At 40.1% G+C, this 24656-nt stretch overlaps 1 protein-coding gene across 1 annotated transcript in view; it reads right to left on the reverse strand.

Moving 5' to 3' along the window:
- CSMD1 (CUB and Sushi multiple domains 1) overlaps positions 1 to 24656 on the reverse strand; it is a 2644830-nt gene that overhangs the window by 1387777 nt on the left and 1232397 nt on the right. Inside the window, exon 5 of the mRNA XM_082250071.1 lies at positions 5064 to 5271. Within this exon, the coding sequence (XP_082106197.1) occupies positions 5064 to 5271 (208 nt within the window). The remainder of the gene's footprint in view (positions 1 to 5063; positions 5272 to 24656) is intronic.

A 24656-nucleotide genomic window follows, 5' to 3' on the forward strand; every position in this document is an offset into this window, starting at 1 on the left:
GCAGACTTCCAGCCACCGGAGCATAACGCCATGCCACACACGTTAACGAGAACCTTGATGTGAGTCACTATTATCGTTTTTTGTTATTAAATTGTATACCACACTTAAGAGGCGCTTTCCTCTCTTCTATATCATTACCCCCTCAGTGTGGCCTCACACTAATCTCATTCTTGAGCTTGGAGCCCACCCCCCCAGCAGTTGCTTTTATATCAGAAAACAGCTTACTCATCAATTGAGTGAAGCTCCTATGTGTTCATATGGGTCTGAGGGGCAGGAATGAACCCACTGCATCTCTCTCCTCTCTGTCCAATTAAATGGCAGGGAGGAGAGGCAGGGAGAGGGAGACAGGGTTCTAACTAACATCACAGCCACTATACCTGGGGCTGCTAATCAGGGCTACAAGTTGGGACAATGGATATAACTGCTTAAGTGGGGGCCCATTTTGTTTAGGGACAGTCTTAAATTAGAGACTGTCCCTTGAAACCAGGGACATCTGGTCACCCTACTCTGGGCCTGTATCTGCAGGTATTAAAAGAGAAATTGTACAGGAGAAGCATTTTTAACACTGAACTTTAGCTATTATATAGTGTCATATGGGGGTTTGAGATCACCATCCGCTGTTTGTAAAAGCAAACAGTTCTTTGTTAGTTAATCCAAAACAGGTAAACAAAGATAGCTTCCTTCAGCAAAAAAGTAAAACGGTTCACAATTCTAGCATAAACGGAACCGCACAACTGGCTCGCAGCTGATTTCTTGGCCCCACACTGGGGTAGAGTTCCTCCATGTTTCAGGGTGATGCACAGGCCACAGTGGTTCAGCAACAAGTGCCTTAGTTCCCAGAGCATTTACCCTTGCTCACAGCTAGTGAATTACTTCACTCTGCCTCACTGACACGGGTGCTGATTCCATGCTGCTGCTTTTCAAGCCTCCCTTGCCTGTGGCCCCCTACTCTTTGAACCTCTGAAATTCTGGGTCCCTAGTACAGACTTATTAGTCCAGAGAGTCCTCTCTAGCCAAACTCTCCTAAGAACACCTCACTCTGCTGAGAATCCCTAAGTACTCAGCAATGGCTTTAAAACTGTCCCCCGTAAAAGGGACCACAACTCAAATACTGGTGGAATATACCTGCTGTCCAGGACACATTCCTGGTGTCCTGTACAATATGTCAAAACACAAACAAATGCAGTGATGACATATAGAGATTTTTAAAGCATTTCCTATGGAAAATACCAGAAGTTCATTGTCATTTTGTGGACTCACACAAATATAAAGCTTGATGATCGTAAAGCTTTTTATTCAGCACAACCTCATCTTTTATATTTTACCCCCAAAAAAATGTGTGCCTAAAATTAAGTTTAGTGTTTTTTTTACTGAAATTTTGCACTAAAAAAAACATTGCACAAATTTTGTGTGACATAAAAAATTAGAACTGTCACCATTTTATTCTAAAGGGTTTTTGGTTTTAGAAAATATATAATGTTGGGAGGTTTTAGGTTTTTTTTTTTTAGATTCCTTTTTTAGGAAAGAGCAACATCACATACATCAAGCAAAGCTATGTAATAGGGATCATATGCAGTAGGAAGAACATGTTACAAATCGCATAGGAGCTACAACACATGAAATTGATTAATTCAAAAAATGCTATAGGTGGTCTAAGTTGATACAAAGCCATTGCAACCACAAGCAAATTAAATTCTACCTTGCAAACAAGGAAATAAAGACATATTCTAGGTGTTGTAATACCATGCAACATTTTACAAAGAAACAAAAGGGAACTCAACTGGGGAGGGTTCCCCATAGTTCCAGGAATAATAAGTGACAGAGTAAAGGGGAAAGAGAGGTCCGAAATGAGAGCACAGCCTGATGCTTGGGGGGGCAGTCTTTTTATGTATAGTCATGGTGGGAAATAGAAGAGAGGAGGGAGATAAGGTAAAAAAAAAGGGGGGGGGAGGCGAAGGGTGCAAGATGGGAGACCAATCAGGGGGGAGATACCATGGAGAGGAGATGGAAATCATAACTCAGTCCCATCTTCAAGCAAGTGTACATAAGGTTCAAGATGCCATCCCACTGGACCCCCCACCACAGCCATAACACAGTTGGGGGTTAAGTAAACTCCTGTCTAATCGAGGGAAATAGGTGCTCATTCAGAGGTCTTGTCCCTGAGGGCCACTGTGAGATCTGCCAGTTCCTGTATATCATTTATCCTGGCAAACCATTGTATCACAGTTGGAGATGAGCTACTTTTCTATAAACTAGTGATATAGGTCTTGGCCAAGTTCAGCCCAGCTGCAGGAGCAGAGATTTCTTGTAGCGTTAACTTGACATGGAAATAAGGTGGAAAAAGATGGTCTTCCATCAGGGAAAAACCCATGGTGTAATTTCCAAAAGATATGCATAAAGGTTCCAACATGCCTACTGCACAGCCAGCAAGTCGCAGCGTTTTGGGGGAAGAGCTTAGCTAGTTAAACTAGATTCTATACCATCTGGTGATGATTGTATAGGATATCTCTTGATATTTGTTACATCTTGATGCCTTGTGAGCAAAAATTAGGATCCTGTCTTTTTATTTGTCTGCAAATGTTAGTCCCAACTCAGTCTCCAACTTCCGAGGGAACTCAAGGTCATTCCAAGAGTAAGCATTCTATCTCTCTGTAGGAGAACAGTGCAGGTCATGATGGACCTTCTGTTGTGCAGGTCTTTTCAAGTGATAGGTCTCTGAGTAACTGTTGTGGTGCAGGGAGGCCGTATAAAAAATGGGACAGTTGTATCTGTCACCAGCGGTCTAAAATCGGCACCTCCTGTGTTGCAGATAAGTGACAGAAACTACACTTTTCAGTCTTGATTAAGACGTTTTACTTGCTGGGGAGGCTGTTGGCTGTCCAAGTTTAAAAAAGTCTGTTTGGGTAGAAACTCCTGGTGGGTTGGTATAGGAGTTAGGGGAGAGAGGTAGCTGTGACGAGGTAGCTGTGACTACCCACATAGGAAAAGTATCTGGTCATTTCATACAATGTAGGTCCTATGAGCAGATGCTTCTGAAGGCAAGGAGTAGTGATTGAAACTGACCAAGGAAGCCCTGTCAAGGGGACTATGAGTTGTCTTGTTCCAGAGAAATCCATAACTTAAATGCACAATGTTGGTGTCAGTCAATAATTTGCATCATATGGGAGACTGTATAATACCTAGCCAAGTCAGGTAGACCCACTCCTCCCCTGTCTTTTGATCTCGTCAACATGTCTCTGCTAATGTGAGGCAATTTGCCCTGCCAAACATAATGAGTGAACTTGGCTCTGAGCAAGCAGAAATATGTTTGAGGAATATGTACTGACGTCCTTTGTAGCAAATATAAGATTCTGGGCATCATATTCCTTTTTAATACATTGCAGCACCCAAACCAAGACAGCATCAGCAATTTCTAGGCAAGTGAACCCTTATAAATCATTTGTAAAATCGGGAGAAAGTTGAGTTTAAAAGTCTTGGCATTGTCAGCGTGAAAGACCATCTGAAACCGAAAGAAAGGGTGCAGGGAGTTCATTGTAGCCTCCAATATGTTGAGATTTAAGGCCTCCAATTTCTGGGGGTAAACCTTAAATTTCAATACATTTTCAAATGTTTTCAATTCATGGAGAAGAGATGGGAGTGAAATGATAGGGTTTTTTACATAAAAAAGTAAGTCATCTGTGTAAGCGGCAACTATGTGGTGGTAACCGTGAGGTTTTAACTAATCTCCAGGCTCAAAATTATTTTTACTCATGTGTAAAAAAAAACAATGACAGCCCTGGGAGCAAAAGGGACATAAGATATATGTACTATCATTTAAAGTTAATTAATTTTTCCTGCTTGTTCCCTCCCTAAAAAGTATCTAATACTCCTCTGTTCCAGATGCATACTTACCTTGTATGCCTTTGGTCTTCTAAATGTTTACAGCAGCCAAAGTTTTACATGCCACAGCACAGTAGGTCTATGGTGGATATCCCCTGAAGGTTAGACAGTCCTATAGACATATATAGGGACTCAATTCAGATGCAAGAAGCAAGGAGCAAGATGACTTTGGCCACAGCTGGAAAACATTGTACAAATCTGCACCCCTCATATAAAATATTACTTTTTCTACCTGCCTAGCCTCCCTAGGGGGCCATGCAATTTGAATAATGTACTTTATATGAGAGCACACTTATCCTTTAAATGATTCAGTTTTAAGTCAATGGTGAAGAATTAAAACCCAATGCATTTGCAAATACAGTTGACCTGTACCAATCGCCTTAGGACCCATTTTACATCGGTTTGAAGCACTTTTAGGATCATTCAGAATTAACATAAACATAGAAAAGTGACGACGGAAAAAAGACAGAGTAGTCCATTGAGTCTTTGACAGGTGCATTTGATGTGCAGTTAACCTCCTTACCTGCATTTGACCTGTTTGTATGGAAATATAAAAACCCCTTTGAAGCAAAAAAAAACCCATTAGCGCAAGCCTGTAAGCAGGTCAGATCACTCCCAGGGAAATTCACAATTAGCATCTGCTTAGCATGGATCTGAACTAGTAAAAAACAGTTCTAGCAAACTGAATCACTCATTAAAATACAACATTTATACTAAACCACATAAAATAAAAAAGCAGCATTGATTAGTCGTACAGCAAACCTAAGGATGCTGCGCTCACTCCCTATATGTACCACCACTAGAAAATATTTATTGTCATGTACATGACATTTTCTTACTGCTTTGTTAAGGTATATTATCAGAAGAATTCCACATATTAAAATATCAGCAAATAATGATTCTCCTATTTACACTCAAAAAATATAAATTATGAGAAAATGTTCCAGAAAATGGTAAATAATTTTTACCAGCTTTATGCTATGCATTCATTGTAAACATTCTTTGTTTCTAGTTTGCTAAAGTAAACAGCATATATGCCACATCAATATCTTCATGTACATAATGAACACTTTTGAAAAAGCCATGTCCAAGGTTTATTTATCAGATCAAGTTTAATGCCACTGTTCAGATGTAATTCACTCATTCAATAATACCGGCATAATATATTGCTTTTTGTTTCTTACCATATTGATGGAGCTTCTGTTCCACTGATTTCTAAGAAATCATATCCTTCTTCCAACTGAAAGTCTGTAAAGACAAGTGCTATAGTATCCCCAGGTTCAGCAAGAATTGTCCATGTACAATCAGCATTATTTTCATATTCTGATGGGAAGTGAGGACTTGTAATGATGCCACTGGTTCCTCGTAAAGTTCCACCACATGATCCTTCAGCTGATGCATAAAAAAAAAAAAATTGTTAGTAAATATATATTGTGTTACCATTAAAACAATATTATTTAACAAAACAGATGACATGTGTATTTAGGGTACATTATAGTTGGGATCCCTCGTTTCCTGCTGAGTGTATGCCTATATCACCTGATCATTAGTGTTGTATAGTGTCACTGGATTGTGAAGGCTTTACATTATTGCTAAGTCGAGTTTATTAAAGTAATCAAGCATAATCAAGAAAAATCATGATTAAAACAATATACTTCCAACAGTATTTTTCTGCAATTCAATCAAAACTCAAACTGAAAGAGAAAGAATAACAAATGTATCACTGGATTTTCTATCATATTTTCTATGTTTTTTTTTTTCATTTGATAAATGCAATGTTAACTGCTTATGCTATAAAAAATCAACTGAAAATATATGATTGTAGCACACATGCTGGTATAAAAAAAATAAATCCTGTTTATTTGCATCTTTTTTTTGTGTTAAAAAGTAAAAATTGTGGTAGATTAAGTGTAAATTATTTTATTACTTTTCATTAATATTGAAAATATTGATTGATTAAGCACTATTAGTCTGTGATATTACTCCCATAGCACACTGGGGATGCTCCTGAAAGACATTCTGAAGAATTCCACTTGACAGCAATGGAAGCAATGCAAAGAAACAGGTGAGAATTTCTCTGCTCCATATAGCAATGATATTGCTGGTGCATTTTCCCTAGCAAAAGATTGATAGCTTGTCATTGCTCTTACTCATAGTAGCTTGTTGAATGATCCTTTTAACTTTTATGGGGAAACATAGGAAAATCAAAGAAAGAATCTAATTAGATGCTAAAAGCAACACAGATTGCCTAAGACAATTCTTCTTAAACACTAATGAGGCCCACTATGTCCTGGTTGTTAATCAGAAAGCACCAATACTTTGTGTTTACCTAGTAAAATAACACCCTATTGTTACTGTATTAATAAAAACCTTACAAAAAATAATAATGGTGGTTCACATTAGAAGAGGAAAGATTTAAGAGGGGCACAGCTATGGGAGAGTATGGCCGCTTTGATCTTAAGCTTTTCCTTGAGGACCCCTGCCTGGGTATATTAAAGCAAAACTGGGCATACAGGAACAGTGGTTTTCAGCTCAAAAACACTTGGCAACCTCCAGGAACATGTCCAGGGAAAGGAAAGTACATGGGCGGCTGGGTTGGATGATGGGTTTTTTCACCACGTCGCTCCAGAATACCAGTCAAGATGGCCGCAGCTGCTCTTCAACTTCTTCACTCAGCCACAGCAAGAGAGAGGGGATCAGGCTTCCTCCAACCCCATGAGCCCAGCCAAGGCAAAGCAGAGGCTGTCTCCTCTATCTGACACACTGATAGCATTGAGTGCTTTGGATTTCTCTTTGGGTGATATAAGGGAGTTACAGCATCCCATACTTCCAGTTCCTACAAACAACCAGCCTGTGTTGGATACAACTTTAAAGGACATGCTGGTTTCTTTGGAAAGCACCATCCCCACTGATATCTTAACCCTGGTGCAACAATTTAAATCAGATATTGCTAAAGTAAGTGATAAAAGGCTGGTTGACACACTCAGTATGTTTTTTCTAAATATTGCTCTGACAGGCTCTTACAATGTTATAGATGGTGGCTTGTTTGTTTTTATCTACCCCAAGGTATAGCAGATGCTTATCTGCTCAGATTCTTGTAGGAATTGCCCTTTTTTGCAATAGAATGTGGTGTCATCGGTTATTTTTGTTGTTGGTGAACCACTGCAAGTAACCATTTTGTTTTCTCTTTTTCTGTTTGACTGAATATTTAGCTTCCATTATCTCATCAAAGGTGCACACAGAAACTGGACTCCATTATTGTCTACATTATAGGCTTTCCACTTCATGACAAAGGACATCTAAAGCTCCTTCACTGTCTGTCATCTGGCAGGCATCAGCCTTTCGAACATCCTTACGGTACTGTTCACATTCTCGCTATTACACTTTTCAGTATCGTTGATCCTTGGTAATATCTCTTATACATGATGCATTTTCAAATTTCTTCAATAAATGTTAAAGCCTTAACAGCCCAGCTAAAAGAAATATGGTTTGAAAATAATTGAGGACTCTTGATTGTGACATTCTTTGCCTGCGTGAAACACACTTTTGTGATCAAAAGATACCTACATTTATCTATAACTATATGTGGAGGCTTTATTGCTAATTTGGATTGAGAGCTGGATATGTCTGCTCTTAAATGAACTCACTCCTACAGAGCAACCCTGTCTAATTTTATTTCCTTCTCTCAGATTGTGTGTGGAAATGTCAACATTCAAACGAGAGGGACTATACCTTTTTTTTTTGCACGTACATATATCATAACCTCGCATTGACCTATTTCTGATGGATACATTTTTACTGGAAAAAGTAACTAGATCATAGATGTATATTGCATAACTTGGTCAGATCATGCCCCTGTGTCCATCACAGTGGGGGGGGGGGAGTTTGTGCAGACACCGGAGCTAATAGATGCGTTTCTAATGACCCAACCAGACGATAGGCTCAAAAAATTAAAGATTTCTTTGCAGTTAATAGCCACTCTGTTTCCAACCCCTTCACACTGTGGAACACTCCCAAGGCCTGTATGCGGGGTATCCTTTTAAAAATGAGTACTGTAGCCAAAAAGCAAAGGAAATGGCTGCTAGATGAGCTTCTCATTAAGCTTCTCACAAAGAGAACAGATTAACAAAAAACAACTGTATATGTGTGGGGGTGCGCTAAACAACAATGAGGTAAAGACCCAAAACAATGGGATAAATAACTAAAAGTTATATGACAATACCAAATAAATAAATAGACATAAAAATAGATAACTTATATGGTGACACAAAAATGATCCGTGAGTTTAAATCAACTGGTGCATAAACACAAAAGTTCATAAGTGTCCATTGAGGAGGTGATGATATTAAATTGAAGATGAAGGGAAAATAAACTCGCTTGCAAATGCAAACTAAATTCACCACTAAGTGAAATTTCTCCTTACCGAACGAAAAAAAGTAAGGTGCCACTATTAAACATGTGAGCTGAACAAAAACCAATTCCCGTAGTAATCCAAAACCACCTTGTGAGAAAACACCTGGGTTGTCCTCTTACCAGATGGAATTCAATAAATGCTTGAAACTAAAGGAACACTATCTTCCCCGTCTCCTTAGATCCACATATGTCTCTCCAACATGCCGATCAATCTGTCCCTGATATGTGCTGGGGAGTAAGTCTGACCTGTGTAGGATGGGGGAGCTCCTCGGTGTCGGAGGCCGGGTCCCGGGTGTTGGGGGTCACCCCCGATAATGGTGCGGTGTGAGGGCCGTTCTGAATTCGTAAGTGCTGGGGAGGCCAAATGTATGGTTTTGGGGTGTGACGAACGCCCATTTGCTGGGGCGTTCGTCACGGGTTACTGGAGGAGTGTGGAGGCCAGCCTCCTGCCCATGGACTACGGCCCTGGTTTTTAGGGGAGCACGGCTCTGGTTGGGGGTGTATGCTGGGGGACCCTTGGAGTACTGTTACTTTGAATTTAAGTCCCTGTCACCCCAAGCGACACAGACTTTTGGGCCTAAGCTGCATATTACAACAAAGGACTTCACACAATGAGAGACTAAACAGATGCTAATGACATAAGACTCAGCTATGGTATACTGGGGGGATGTGAATTGACACTTAAGTTATAATAAGGTGTGTTGAAAATGGAGACGGGCAGTCTGAGAGCCTACGTCTTCTGCTTTCATCTGTTTAGAGGTGGAGTGTGTTCACACTTCTAGGAATGCGTATTCGGCTATGTTTTGGGCTTGTTGTTTGTTGAGTTAATTATAATAATGTTGCAGTCTCATTCACCTATTGTCTCTTTCCAGATGACCAAGGTATGTTGACTATGTTCTGTATGCAATTGCATTTGCATATGATAATGAAATCAAACACATGAGACTGTATATATTGGAAGTGAGTTGTTGAATAAAGTGTCTTTTGTTTTACCCTTCATCGAGCTTAGGCTGATGTTTGGGGAGGAATCGAGGGGCCAGGTCACTGCATCACGTGAGATTCTGGAGACCTAAAGCCTCATACACACGCACCGATTGTTGGCCATAAATTTTCGGCCAACGTCCGATCGGCCGATTGTTGGCTTGTTAGTATGATGCTTCCAACAACCGACTGCGACTTTTCGGCCGAACAAAATCTGGTGTGCATGCTATAAAATTTTTGTTGGCCATCACCAGAACTGCCGATTGTTCATCAGTCAGTACAGATTTCGGGTGACAAAAGTCAGATGAGCAAGACTGGGCATGCTCAGAGAAGAAAAAACACACAGAAAGTAAACCAGAACATGACATCACTTCTGCAGTTGGTTGTTGTTGGCCGACAAAATTCGTGTGCAGTCTAGAGCACATTTCAACCAACACAACACTGGAAAAAAAACGGCCAATCGGTCGGCCAACAATCGGTGCGTGTGTACGAGGCTTAAGACAGAAATACTTTGTCCAAGTATTGGGGATCTGTTACAAGGGGGGTCTTTTACAAACTCTAAAAGCTGTAAGTGATAAATGAAAACCTCCAAGATTTTTTGGGAAATTTGGGGAACGTTCAATTTTCACCATTTTGCAAAATGACGCAATGTGAAAATTAGAAATATTTGTTATTTATTAACTCCATACAGGTTAAGCTTTTATATTTAGTTGGCATTTAGCAGTACGTTGTAAAATTAGCTGTGTTTTTATCTGCTAATAATGGTTTTAGTGTATTTTTAGTGAAAATATTGTTTTGATAAACATTTGCGCAAATACTGAGGAGCCTAAAAATGATTAGTGCTTTCTTTTTGTTCTAGAGCTGATATGCTTTTTAGAAAAGATATGGTTTTGCGGGGTCTTTCACAAAATCTGAAACCTGTAAGAGAAAAATGAAAAGCTTCAGATTTTTAGAGAAATTTGGATATTTACATTTTTTGTGTACGTTCGATCTTCACCTTATTGCAAAAAGGTACAATGTAAAAATACAAATATTTGTTAGGTATTAACTCTATACAGGTTAAGCTTTTATATTTAGTAGGAATTTAGCACAAATTTTGTAAAATTAGCTGTGTTTTTATCTGCTAATAATGGTTTTAGTGTATTTTTTGTGAAAATATTGTTTTGATATACATTTGTGCAAATACGGCGGGGCCTACAAAATCAGTAGAACCTTCTTTTTGTTCTTGAGGTCATATTCTTTCAAAAAATATATGGTTTCAGGGGCCTTTCACAAATTATGAAAGCTGTAAAGGAAAAATTAAAACCTTCAGATTTTTTGAGAAATTTGGAAATTTACACTTTTGTGCCTGTTCAATTTTCACCATTTCGCAAAAGGGCGCAACTTAAACTTTACAAATATTTGTTATGTATTAACTTTTTACAGGTTAAGCTTTTATATTTATTAGGAATTTTGTAAAACTTGCTTGTTTTTATCTGCTAATAATGATTTTAGTGGATTTTTAGGAAAAATATTGTTTCAATAAACATTTACGCAAATATCGTGGGACCTTAAAAATCAGGAGCACCTTCTTTTAATTTTACTGGTCATGTGCTTTCAGAAAATATATGGTTTGAAGGGTCTTTTACAAAACTCTGAAAGCTATAAGTAAAAAATAAAAAATAATAACAGATGTAGGGCGCTGATATAAAATAAGGTGTGTGGTGAAAACCATAAAACAGTTTTTTAAATGAGGTACAATCAAAAAAACTCACAATAAAATAATTACAATAAAATTACTCACAATTCAATATAACAAGTGATATTTTGTGATAAAGTGCCGGTGCTCAAATTATTGATTCTTAAAAAATAATAAATACTTTATATATGCAAGATTATTGGAACTAATGGTGCCAGTGCTGAATATTGTGCTTGATATAATACAAATTATATTTTAAATATGAAACAATATAAACACATATAAGTGCAGTGCTGGGTAAAATTATTCATGAAATGACTGAATATTCAACCAATTAATATTTCAACGTGAAATTATGGTGACACAAAGTGGTACTGGACTGATAAGCCCAATTGTGGCACACTTTGCACATTTTTAACCACTTAAATTGAGTAGATTGCTCTTAGTCACTTTAATAGACACCACTACAGTACCACAGTACACCACAATTGTGAGTAATTTTATTGTGATTATTTTATTGTGAGTTTTTTTGATTGTACCTCATTTAAAAAACTAAGTTTTATGGTTTTCATCACACACCTTATATTTTATCAGCGCCCTACATCTGTTATTATATTTATTTAATTGTGCATACTTTTAACCACTTCCCGACTGCCGCACGACTATCTACGTCGGCAGTCAGCCCCGGCCAGGCAAAGTAACGTAGGCACTTCCCGCCGGTCCTGTGCGTGCTCCAGCGCCCCACCCGCCACCGCCGATGGCTTGATTGGGTTCAGAACCGATCAGTCATCAGGTCCAGGCCAATAATTTTTGGCCTGGACCTGTAGATCGGTTCTGCCCAATCAGATTACATGCTGAGCCTGTGAAATGTAAACACAGGCTCAGAAAAGATGTGTCCTCCCCTCCCATGATCCTTTTTGGATCCAGCGTGAGAGGAGAGCACATCTAACTCTGAGTAACTGCACAAGCACACACTTTAACATTTAGATAGGCACATTTAACCCCCGATCACCCCCCAGTTAACCCCTACACCCCCTGTCACAACACACACTTTATACAGTATATAGCATTTTCCTATATACCTGTATAAGTGTGATTTGTGACCAGGTGTAGCGCTTGCGACCCCCCCCTTTTTTTCACTTAAAATACCCGCCACCCCCCCAATAAAGATTTAACCCCCTGATCCCCCCCAGATCACCCCAGTTAACCCCTTCACCCCTGTCACATCGCACACTAATACAAAGGTAATATACTGTGTTTTTTGTATTTTGTATTAGTGTGTTTGTGACCTGGATTAGCGCTAGCGACTTAGTTTCTGTCCCAAAGGAGGTTTAGGGTCCCAGCCACCCCCCCCAATAAAGATTTAACCCCCTGATCCCCCCTGATCACCCCTACACCCCCTGTCACAACACACACTGTATACAGTATATAGCATTTTCTATATACCCGTATAAGTGTGACTTGTGACCAGGTTTAGCACTTGCCACCGTTCCTTTTATCCTTAGGATACCCGCCACCCCCTCCCAATAAAGATTTAACCCCCTGATCCCCCCCTGATCACATCCAGTTAACCCCTTCCCCCCTGTCACATTGCACACTAATACACATGTAATATACTGTTTTTACTGTATTTTGTATTAGTGTGATTGTGACTTGAGTTTGCGCTAACGAGTTAGTTTCTATCCCAAAGGAGGTTTAGGGTCCCCGCCACCCCCCCAATAAATATTTAACCCCCTGATCCCCCCTGATCACCCCCAGTTAACCCCTTCCGTGCCCTGTCACAGTGTCACTTTTATAGTGTACAGTTTTTTTCTGATCACTATTATTAGTGACACAGGTGACATTAGCTAGTGTTAGTGTCAGTCTAAAAAAGCGCAGATCCCCGGCGCATAGTTAGAAATAACCCCTTGATTACCACACACACACACACACACACACGCACATACACTTCCATTACTAGTATAGTCTTTGAACAGATCAATATCTGATCTGATCAGAAGTATACTAGTGTCTAGGGATGATCGAACTTTTGAAAAGTTCGGTTCGGCCAGAACATCCGAACTACCCGAAAGTTCGGCCCGGATTTCAGAACCCCATTGAAATCAATGGGACCCGAACTTCAGTAATCAAAAAACACCATTTTAAAGCCCTAAAACCCAATAAATGCCCCTAAAAAGTGCCTAGGGTTCTGGGTCATGCCCCATTGACTATTAATCACACAAAAAAAGTTCTTAAAAACTGTCATTTTTGATAAAAAAGCCAATTATTGAAAAAATTAAAAAAAAAAAAGAGAGATTTGGATTTAGTATCTGGGGGGTCTAAAAGGTGTACCTGTGAAGTTTCAGCTCTGTAGCATGTCCAGAACCATAAAAAAAAAAAGATCGTTTGTATTAGTGCAATTATAGATCTGGAATATGGCTTCTCGCTTTTCACACCTTGCCTGTTTAATAGCAGGCATTTTTTTTGGGTTCTTTGGAGTCAGGAAAAACATCTGAACTTGTGTATAGTGGTACTGTACACAAGTTCAGATGTTTTGCCTGCCTCCAAAAACCCCCAAAAAATGCTTGCAACAACACACCTGGGAGTTTTTTGTTTGGCGCTAGCGTTTTTTTGGGCATTTTTTTGGGTTCTTTGGAGGCAGGCAAAACATCTGAACTTGTGTATAGTGGTATATATAGCACTATACACAAGTTCAGATGTTTTTCCTGCCTCAAAAGAACCCAAAAAAACGCCTGCTATTAAACCGGCAAGGTGTGAAAAGCGAGAAGCCATATTCCAGATCTATAATTGCACTAATACAAACAATCTTTTTTTATGGTTCTGGACATGCTACAGAGCTGAAACTTCACAGGTACACTTTTTAGACCCCCCAGATACTAAATCCAAAGTCAAAAAATCTATTTTTTTTTTCAATAATTGGCTTTTTTATCAAAAATGACAATTTTTAAGAACTTTTTTTGTGTGTGATTTTGTGTCTGGGGGGTCTAAAAGGTGTACCTGTGAAGTTTCAGCTCTGTAGCATGTCCAGAACCATAAAAAAAGGATTGTTTGTATTAGTGCACTTATGCCAGTTTAGTAGCAGGCTTTTTTTTGGCATTTTTTTGGGTTCTTTAGAGGCAGGCAAAACATCTGAACTTGTGTATAGTGGTATATATACCTGTATACACAAGTTCAGATGTTTTGCCTGCCTCCAAAAACCCCCAAAAAATGCCTGCAACAACACATCTGGGCGTTTTTTTTTTGACGCTAGCGTTTTTTGGGGCATTTTTTTGGGTTCTTTGGAGACAGCCAAAAACATCTGAACTTGTGTATAGTGGTGTATATACACACATACTTATATGTATATACACACCTAGCCATATATAGGTGTGACAGGAGCGTAACTATATTGGTGTTATTTTTCATTAGCGCAAGTAGTTTTTTCTGCTCCTTTCACACCTATATATGTCTAGGTGTATATATACAGACATGGTTGTGTATATATACCCCCTATACACATGTTCAGATGTCATATCTGACTCCAAACATGTGCTCAAAAAATCACTAGCAACGCCTGCAGCCAAAAAGAATGCTGGCGGCGAAGCCATATTACAGAAGCGAAAGTGACTTGAGAGAAACTAGCTTTTCTCTATAGCGGTCACCCTGCTATGGAAGGGTTTTGTCACCCTGCCATAGCAGTCACTGTCAGTTAAACCTACACTACACTACGGTCTCCTTACACTTAACACTTTACCTACAGAAACTGAATAAATTAAAGCTAACTAAAGTGTAAAAGAGCACTCTAACTACACTAGATATCCCTTTCCTCACACTAATAAATGTTAAATGACACTTTGTAACAGAAGTAACAGAACATTCCACTCTCTTCCATGTCCCGTATAAGAATGCTAGGAATTTGGCAGGGGCTATCTTATATACTGGGGGGCGTATTCACTAATGATTGGACTATGGACCCCCTAGTCACTCCAATCACATTCCTAGCATTCTCCTGCCCCCTCAATTGGCTTTTGCTAATGATTCTGGTCCAATCACAGGCTTTTAAAGCCCATTTCCTGTCCCATTGCATTTTGGTCAGTTCTGGTTGCCGAATTCCGAACTTTTTGGGCAAAAAGTTCTAAATTCGGCCGAACCTCGAACACCCAATGTTCGGGCCGAACTGATGATCGACCCGAACCGTTCGATCATCCCTACTAGCGTCCACATAGTTTAGGGTTCCCAAAACGTGGTGTTGCATGATCAGCACTGATTCCGGCCAGCACCTGCGTTTAACCCTTTCACCCAGGCAAGTGTAGTAATCAATAGATTACTGTCACTTACAAAAACCACAACACACAAAACTGTTGTGTTAGCAGAGTTAACTCCTTCACTGCCAGTGTCATTTTTGCAGTAACAGTGCATATGTATAGCACTGATTACTGCAGTAATGTCACTGGTAACCCCAAAATGCAACGCCGTACCCAAACAAAATTTACCTCCTTTTTTTCCCACAAACAGAGCTTTCTTTTGGTGGCATTTGATCACCTGTGCGATTTTTACTTTATCTGCTATAAACATAAAAAGAGCGAAAATCTAGAAAAAATAACAATATTTTTCAAATTTTTTTATCTGAAATTCCCCCCCCCCCAAAAATTTAAAAATCAAACTTTTTTATCATTTTTGGCCAATTTGTTTTCTGCTACATATTTTTGGTAAAAAAAATTACAATAAGTGTATTTTGATTGGTTTGCGCAAAAGTTATTGCGTTTACTAACTAAGGGAAAGATTTCTGTCATTTTTGGTGTTTTTTTTAACGAGTAATGGCGGCAATCTGCGATTTTTTTTGCGGGACTGCGACATTGCGGCGGACAGATCGGACCCTTGACTGACATTTTTGACACTTTTGGGGGTACCAGTGACATTACTACAGTAATCAGTGCTATAAATATGCACTGTTACTGTAAAAATTACACTGGCAGGGAAGGGGTTAATTTTATTGGAGAGGGAGGGGGTAATGTATGCCTGGTGCTTACTGACATGTGTGAGGGGAGGTGACTGAGTGAAACAGGTACAGATCACAGGTTCAGCTATGCTGAACCCTGCAATCTGATCCTGCCTGTCACTTAGGACATCCGCCCGCTTTGTTTACACAAGTGGGCGGATCTCCACACTTGATTCCCCGACGATCGGGGAAGAGCGGCGGTGATCACCACTGATCCTCCCCTTGCCCGACTCCCGCTGTGACTGAAAACAGCGGGAGCGAGCCTCCGGCGACACGCGCGCGCCGCCCACAAGGGGAGGAGTCCAGCGACGTAGGTCTACGTCGCTGGACGATAACCAGCCACATTGCCGCAGTAGCAGCAATGTGAGCGGGGGTAAATTGGTTAAGTGGGTGGATGTTTGGGCGGTTAATGATGGGTAATACTACACATTATTCCTGTGCTGATTTCTGATAGGTTCTCTTTTTTTTTCGTTCAGCCCACAGGCTGCATGAAAAAAAAAATACACTATATGCCAAACAAGGACCAGCAATGTACTGGTACATTGCTGGACTTTGAGTGGTTATACCAGGATGATGCCTGCAGATTTAGGCATCATCTTGGTATTGTTTTTTACAGCCAGCGGTCGGCTGACATGTAAAAGCAATCCTAGCAGGTAATTGGCCGCTAGACTGCTTTTACATGCAGTGGGAGGGGACTCCCCCCCACCACCGCCTTCCGTGGTTTTTCTCGGGCTCTCCTGTCCCACCGGTTAACCCGAGAGTGCAGCCGGTGGTTCAATTATCTAACCATAGAGCTAATTGGAGATGAGAATGGCTCCAATCATCTCTATGGCCTAAGATACCGGAAGCTACGAGCATTTCATGACTTCTGTTTTGTCAGAAATAAACAGGGCCATTGGGAAATTGGCAAAGTATTTTATCACATCCATTTTGGTGTGGTCAGATGCGTTAAGGTCAGAGGAGAGATCTAGAGTCTAAAAGACCCCAATTTTTTTTAAAAAAGAGTACCTGTCACTACAGATTGCTATCATAGGGGACATAAAAAAGCAAAAAAAAAAATCAAGCCCCCCCCATCCCCCTGTGCTTGCGCACAATGGCGCACGCAAGCGTTGGTCTAGTATCATATGTAAACCACAATTGCAGCATTCATGTGAGGTATCACCGCAAACGCCAGGTCGAGTGCAGTAATTCTTGCAGTAGACCTCCTCTGTAAGTCAAAAGTTGTAACCTGTAAAGACTTTTAAAGGCTGTTAAAAATGTACGTAGTTTGTTGCCGCTGCACAGGCGTGCACAATTTTTAAAGAATGTCATGTTTGGTATCTATGTACTCATAAGCATAAGATCATCTTTTAAATTTTACCAAACAAATTGGAATTATATAGTGTATTTGTGCAATAAATTTTAAAAAAAATTATTTTTTTCGCAGAAATTGCGTTTGGAAAATCTGTGCGCAAATACCGTTTGACAAAAACATTTTCAACATCCACCATTTTATTCTATAGGGCCTCTGCTTTAAATAAATATATAATGTTTGGGGGTTCAAAGTAATTTTCTAGTAAAAAAAAAATATTTTTTCATGAAAACAAAAAGTCACAGAAAAGGATTGGTTTTCAAGTGGTTAGAAGAGTGGGTGATGTGTGGATAAGATTGAGCATAAAATGCCGGGACAATTCAAACAACCCCCAAATGACCCCAAATTGCTGAGTCCATGGAGTATTTTATATTTTGCCCTAAGTTTCGGGAAGATGACAATTTGTTTTTTGTTTTTTTGTTTTTTTTTTACAGAAAGTTGTCACTAAATTATATATTGCTCACGCATGCCATGAGAATATGTGAAATGACACCCCAAAATACATTATGTTGCTTCTCCTGAGTACAGGGATACCACATGTGTGAGACTTTTTGGGAGCCTAGCTGTGTATCTTCAGGTTTTCTAATGGCGTAAATTGCTGATTTTACCACTGCACTACCTGTCACAGTTTCAGAGGCCCTGAAATTTCAAGATAGCGCAAAACCCCCCCAAATGACTCCATTTTGCAAAGTAGACACTCTAAGATATTTGCTGAGAGGCATGGTGAGTCCATGGAATATTTTATATTTTGCCACAAGTGTCAGGAAAATTATTATTTCTTTTTTTTTTGTAGTTTTTTTACACAAAGTTGTCACTAAATGATATATTGCTCACACATGCCATGGGTATACGTGAAATGACACCCCAAAATACATTCTGCTGCTTCTCCTTAGTACAGGGATACCCCATGTGTGAGACTTTTTGGCAGTCTAGCCGCTTACAGGACCCGGAAAACAAATCCGCACCTTCTGGCTTTCTAAGGGCGTAAATTGTTGATCTCACTCCTTACTACCTATCACACTTTTGAAGTCCATGAAATGCCAATATGGCACAACCCCCCCCCCCCAATGACCCCATTTTGCAAAGTAGACATTCCGATCTATTTGCTGAGAGGCATGATGATGAGTATTTTGCAGCTCTTTTTTTTTTTTTTTTTGGAAAATGAAGAAAAAACAGGAAAATGCTTTTTTTTCCCTCTTTTTTCAATTTCCAAAACTTTGTGACAAAAGATCTGCAAAACACTCAACATGCCTCTCTGAAAATAGCTTAGGGTGTCTACTTTCCGAAAAGGGGTCATTTGGGGGGGGGGGGGTTGTGCTGTCTTGGCATTTCATGGCCTCCGGAACTGTGATAGGTAGTCAGGAGTGAAATCAACAATTTACGCCCTTGGAAAGCCTGAAAGTGGGGATTGGTTTTCGGGGTCCTGTACTCAGCTAGACTCAAACATGGGGTATCACTGTACTCAGGAAAAGCAGCAAAATGTATTTTGGGGTGTCATTTCACATATACCCATGGCATGTGTGAGCAATATATCATTTACTGACAACTTTGTGTAAAAAAAAATATATATATACTGTATATATTTCCCGGAACTTGTGGCAAAATATAAAATATTCCATGGACTCACCATGCCTCTCAGCAAATAGCTTTGGGTGTCTACTTTCCAAAATGGGGTCATTGGGGGGGGGGGTTGTGCTATCTTGGAATTTTAGGGCCTCCGAAACTGTGACAGGTAGTGCAGAGGTGACATGCACAATTTACGCCATTAGAAAACCTGAGAGTGTTGATTGGTTTTCGCGGTCCTGTACACAGCTAGGCTCCCAAAAAAGTCTCACACATGGGGTATCCCTGTACTCAGGGGAAGCAGTAGAATGTATTTTGGGGTGTCATTCCACATATACCCATGGCATGTGTGAGCAATTTATCATTTAGTGACAACTTTGTATTAAAAAAAAAATAAAAAAAATTGTAATTTTCCCGAAACTTGTGGCAAAATATAAAATATTCCATTGACTCACCATGCCTCTCAGCAAATAGCTTGGGGTGTCTACTTTCCAAAATGGGGTCATTTGGGGGGGGGGGGGGTTTGTGCTATCTTGAATTTTCAGGGCCTCCGAAAATGTGATGGGTAGTGAGGAGTAAAATCAAAAATTTACACCATTAGAAAACCTGAAGATGGTGATTGATTTTCGGGGTCCCATTCACAGCTAGGCTCCCAAAAAGTGTCACACATGGGGTATCCCCATACTCAGGAGAAGCGGCAGAATGTATTTTGGGGTGTCATTCCACATATACCCATGTCATGTTTGAGAAATGTATCTTTTAGTGACAAAGTTGTGTAAAAAAAAAAATTTAATTTTCCCAAGACTTGTGGCAAAATATAAAATATTCCATGGACTCCTCGTGCCTCTCAGCAAACAGCTTGGGGTGTCTACTTACCAAAATGGGGTCATTTGGGGGGGGGGGTTGTGGTATCTTGACATTTCACAGGGCCTCCTAAACCGTTATAGGTAGTGAGAAAATGCAATGAAAAATGTACGCCCTTTGAAATTCTGATGGTGGTGATTTGTTTTCGGGCTCCCGTACACTGCTAGGCTCCCAAAAAGTCTCACATATGTGGTATCCCTGTACTCAGGAGAAGCAGCAGAATATATTTTGGGGTGTAATTACACATATACCCATGACATGTGTGAGCAATATATCATTTCAATGACAACTTTGTGTAAAAAAAAATTTTTTTTTTTTAGTCATTTTTCAAACACCTGTGACAAAAAAATGAAATAATCGATGAGCTCTCAGAACATTCCTTAGGATGTCTACTTTCCAAAAAGTGGAAGTTGGGGGGGGGGGGTTGTACTGCCCTGCCATTTTAGCACTTCATAAAATGAGATAGGCAGTCAGAAATTAAAGCTGCGTAAATTTCAGTATTTACACCATAGTTTGTAGACGCTATAACTTTTGCGCAAACCAATAAAAATACGCTCATTGAATTTTTTTTGTCAAAGACATGTAGCTAAATATATTTTGGCCATAAAATATGACATAAATTGAGTATATTGGATATTTTTTTAAAAGACAAAGTTGAAAATGTCATTTATTCGCAAAGCTGTCTCTTAGCCATCCAGAAGGGAGAATCTTTGATGGCTGAGATGCTTGTGGACATCGTTGTACAGAGAGGGGCTTCAGGCAAGTGTTAGAGGGGCTGAGGGGGCTGCTGCACACAGAAGGTCTTTTATAGATTAGAATAATGCATAGAATGCATTAGGATTAAAAAAAAAACCTTCTGACTTTACAACTCCTTTAACTTTTTTTTAACTACCTGCATATATTTGCTTTACATTATTGTTTTCTGATAACATACCATAACATAACAGTAATCCTCTAAAAATAAGGTATAAAGTTGTAAAAATTTCCTGTCTGTCATTTAATCTATAGCTGACCAATCACTTGAAATTACTGCAATGTTCTCATCTGAGCATGTTTGTAAAAACAAAGAACAGTGAGCAAAGTAACCACAGACACCAAATGATCTATTTATAACAATCTGATTGTGTTGCTATGAGTTACAACACTATACAAATCACCAGTGCTCTTCCTGTTCTCTTAATAAATAAACCCAAATGTTTATAACCAGCATAATGAATATTGAAAGATTTTTGTTTTGAAAAATATTGTATTCTGATAAGATTGGTCTGATGAAGGAGCTCTACTGCGCACGGTCCGAAATGCATTACCAACCCTTGATGTCACTACTCCCCATGCGGTCCAGGAGTGAGGCATGCGTTCCACAGTGGCCTCGGATGCATGGGCCTCCTTGTTTAGGCTCTCCACTCCCATAACCCCTCCTGCTGGTGGATGGCCAAAGGAGACGGAGCCACAGGGACAGGAATGGAACCCGAGTGATATCCTGACATGCCCGTCATACATTACTGTTTTGTAAGTGTTATATTCCTATGTGCCAATAAACGTTTTTCATGCTGCACTTAGAGTCGCCTTTTACCCTTCTTATCCTGTTAGTTGGATTTGCTTCTACTCTTCAGAAGAGCTGCCTCAGTATCAGTATATCACCCCCTACATGTCCTTGGAGGATACTATTTTTCCATCATTGAGGATTGATATCCCTAACAGAAGCGCCCTATGTTCCATGTACTTATTCTGATAAGATAATACATTTAATGACAATTAGAATCCAGTCAAATATAAAATGCAATATATACCAGCGCCTTTATAGCAGCAAACTCAAAACCCGGTATGTAAATCTGTATATATCCAAAATAGAGTTGCGCTAAAACTAGTGAAGAATAAGTCCCAACAGTCCACATGCAATCAATTGCTCAATATGCGTAGAAAACTGGAGAATCTTGATAGCAATAGTGTGTCAATGCAGCAATACAAGATGTGGGAGGTAGTAATAGGACATCCACACAGGTGATAAACCGACAAAGACAGAGTGAATTCCCAGCCACCATATACTGCCTCTTACCGGACAAAAGTGGATCTGGAGCAGTGAGTGGTTAAGGACCACTGCAACCTTTCACAGAATCATACAGCTCCCAGCTCTTCCCCTTCAAGATGTTGTTGTACAATCCTATTCAGACTCCCATAGGTGCCGCATCTCACATGTATTGGGGGATATTAAACAAAAGGGACCGGCCCATAGTGCATTATCTTTAAACAACCTTTATTTGGGTATACACACAATTATGCACTCACCCATTTGATGTATAACAAGCACATATCAAAGCAGATAGTAATCAGCCTGAGTCTGTCCCGCAGTGTTCCTACCGCAAACCAAAAATATGGCCGTGCTTAGACTTCCGGGTGTGACGTAAGACGCTCGGCTAGCCCCTCCTGATGCATTTTGTCATTCTAATGTTCTCAAAGGAGGCATAGCCCGGCGTCCATCATCATCACCCTTAAGTAGTCTTCTCTGTAAGTAAAATAAACGAGGGTCCCGAGGGGGGAGGAAATCTCGATCAAAAAAGGAGAAAGAAAATGTAGATGATGGGGGAATATTTAATTTGAGCGGAGCTCCCCTCTCCTATGAGGAGAAGGTGGTATTGAGCAAAGGTCTCAAGTATGTTCCACCTCACTCATTGAGTAAGTTTGAGGTATTTATGGGCGTTCAAAAATTTGTGAGGAAGTTGAATGTCCAGAGATACCTCATCACGAATCCAGTCCGAAGTATACTTCTTAATTTGAGTGGATTCCAGCACACTTCGTTGACTAATGCCTCCCTTTTCAACCCACCAGGGACCATGGCCCCCTCTTTGAGCATATTCAGGGAGGTTATGACGTCTGAATTAGACAAAATGAAGATACCTAGGGTCCCACAGGATCATCAATTCATAAAGGGTTTAAATGCACTCAAAAAATGTCATGATATAGTTGTACGTCCCACCGACAAAGGCGGGGGGATTGTTGTTTTGAGTAAGGAGGCATATGACCAGGAAATAAGGAATATCCTTTCGGATACTGGCACATATAGTCTCCTACCTAATAATCCCACAACCAAATATAAAAAACTACTTACTAAATTGGTTGAGGATGGATATGGAAAAGGGATCTTGAGTAAGAAGGAGAGATCTTTTCTTATTCCAGTGGTTCCCAGGGTTCCGATTATATACTTCTTACCAAAGATCCACAAGGATCCGGTACGGGCCCCCTGGGAGACCAATTATTAGCGGATTGGACTCTGTGACCTCACGTGTGGGTAGGTACGTGGACAATTTCTTACAACCAATTGTGTCCACAATGCCTTCCTACTTAAAGGATACCACACAGGTAATCAATATGTTGAGAAATGTTGTTTGGGAGGAGGGATGTCTGCTGGTCACAGCGGACGTCACCTCACTCTACACAATAATATCACATTCTCACGGTATGGAAGCAGTGGAATACTTCTTGGCCAGAGATTCCTCTTTGCATAGGAGACAACAGGAATTTATCCTCGGTCTCCTGGAATTTTCCATGGAGCATAACTATTTCTGGTACAGTGGAAACTATTATCTTCAACAACGTGGTGTCGCCATGGGCGCGAAGTTTGCACCTTGGATGGCGAATTTGTTTATGGCCAAATGGGAGGATGACGTTGTCTATGCGGATCCTGTTCCTGAGCTCCTCCCTTGTAGGCGCTACATAGACGACGTCATCCTCCTATGGAGGGGCGACATGACGTCTTTGGATGCCTTTATGGTATCTTTGAATGCCAACGATAGGGGCATAGAATTGAAATATGTGGCTAGCAATTCGGAGATCAACTTTCTCAATCTGAAAATCAGAGTGGAAGGGAGTGAGTTGATAAGGTCCACATATTTCAAAGAGACAGATGAATATATCCATTTAAATAGTTGCCATCACCGTCCCTGGCTCAAGGGAGTACCCAAGAGTCAGTTTAGACGATTGAGGAGAAATTGTTCCCGTTTGGAGGACTATCAGGCAGAGGCTGACATCTTGAAAGAAAAGTTTGTCTCCAAGGGTTACAACTTGAAGGAACTAGATGAGATTGCCCAACAAGTGGGCTCCTATGATAGGGAGTAAATCTTGGACCCTTCTGCCAGACCTCCGGAGTTGGAGGTGGCTAAGAGAGCCCCGAAAGTTCCTCCAAAATTTACATTTTTTACCGGATACTCTGCTCAACACTTTCTGGTAAAAAAGCTTCTCAAAAAACATTGGGGGGGTCCTCAGAAGTGACAGAATCTTGGGACCACTCCTCCCAGAGGTCCCTTCTGTCACGTATAGGGGCCTTCCCCCATTGCGATTGACGGTTGCTCCCAACATTGTGGAACCCCCTAAGAATCCTGTTCCATTCTTCCAAATGAAAGGTTTCTACCCTTGCAGAAAATGTTCTATTTGCAAATTAAACCAACTTAAAAGTAGAAAATACATGAAGTTCTCCTCTAATGTCACGGGGAGGAGTTATGAGGTTGAACATTTTTCTACATGCTGTACCAGGAATGTAGTCTACCTCATAACTTGTTCCTGCGGATTACACTATGTGGGCCGCACCATCCATGCCTTTCAGACCAGAATGAATGAGCACGTGGCTAATATAAGGAAGGGCTTCCCCAAGCATTCCCTGTCCAAACATTACGATGAGAAACTTTGCGGGGATCTAAGGGGTACCTCGTTTATGATAATAGATGATCTCCAACCATACTGGAGGGGTTGTCATATAAGAAGGGAAATATCAAGGTTAGAGACAAGATGGATTTTCCAGATGAAAGTGTATAGGCCATTCGGCCTTAACATTGAATGGGACGTGAATGCATTTTTAAATAATAGCTAGGTCCCTATCTTCAATTTTCTGGTTACTTTGATATTTTTTAGGAATATTTTTTAGGAATATTTTATAAGAAAATTTTATGATATTTCCT

The sequence above is a fragment of the Pelophylax lessonae genome (genome assembly GCF_965119305.1).
Source record: "Pelophylax lessonae genome assembly, chromosome: 3".
NCBI lineage: Eukaryota > Metazoa > Chordata > Amphibia > Anura > Ranidae > Pelophylax > Pelophylax lessonae.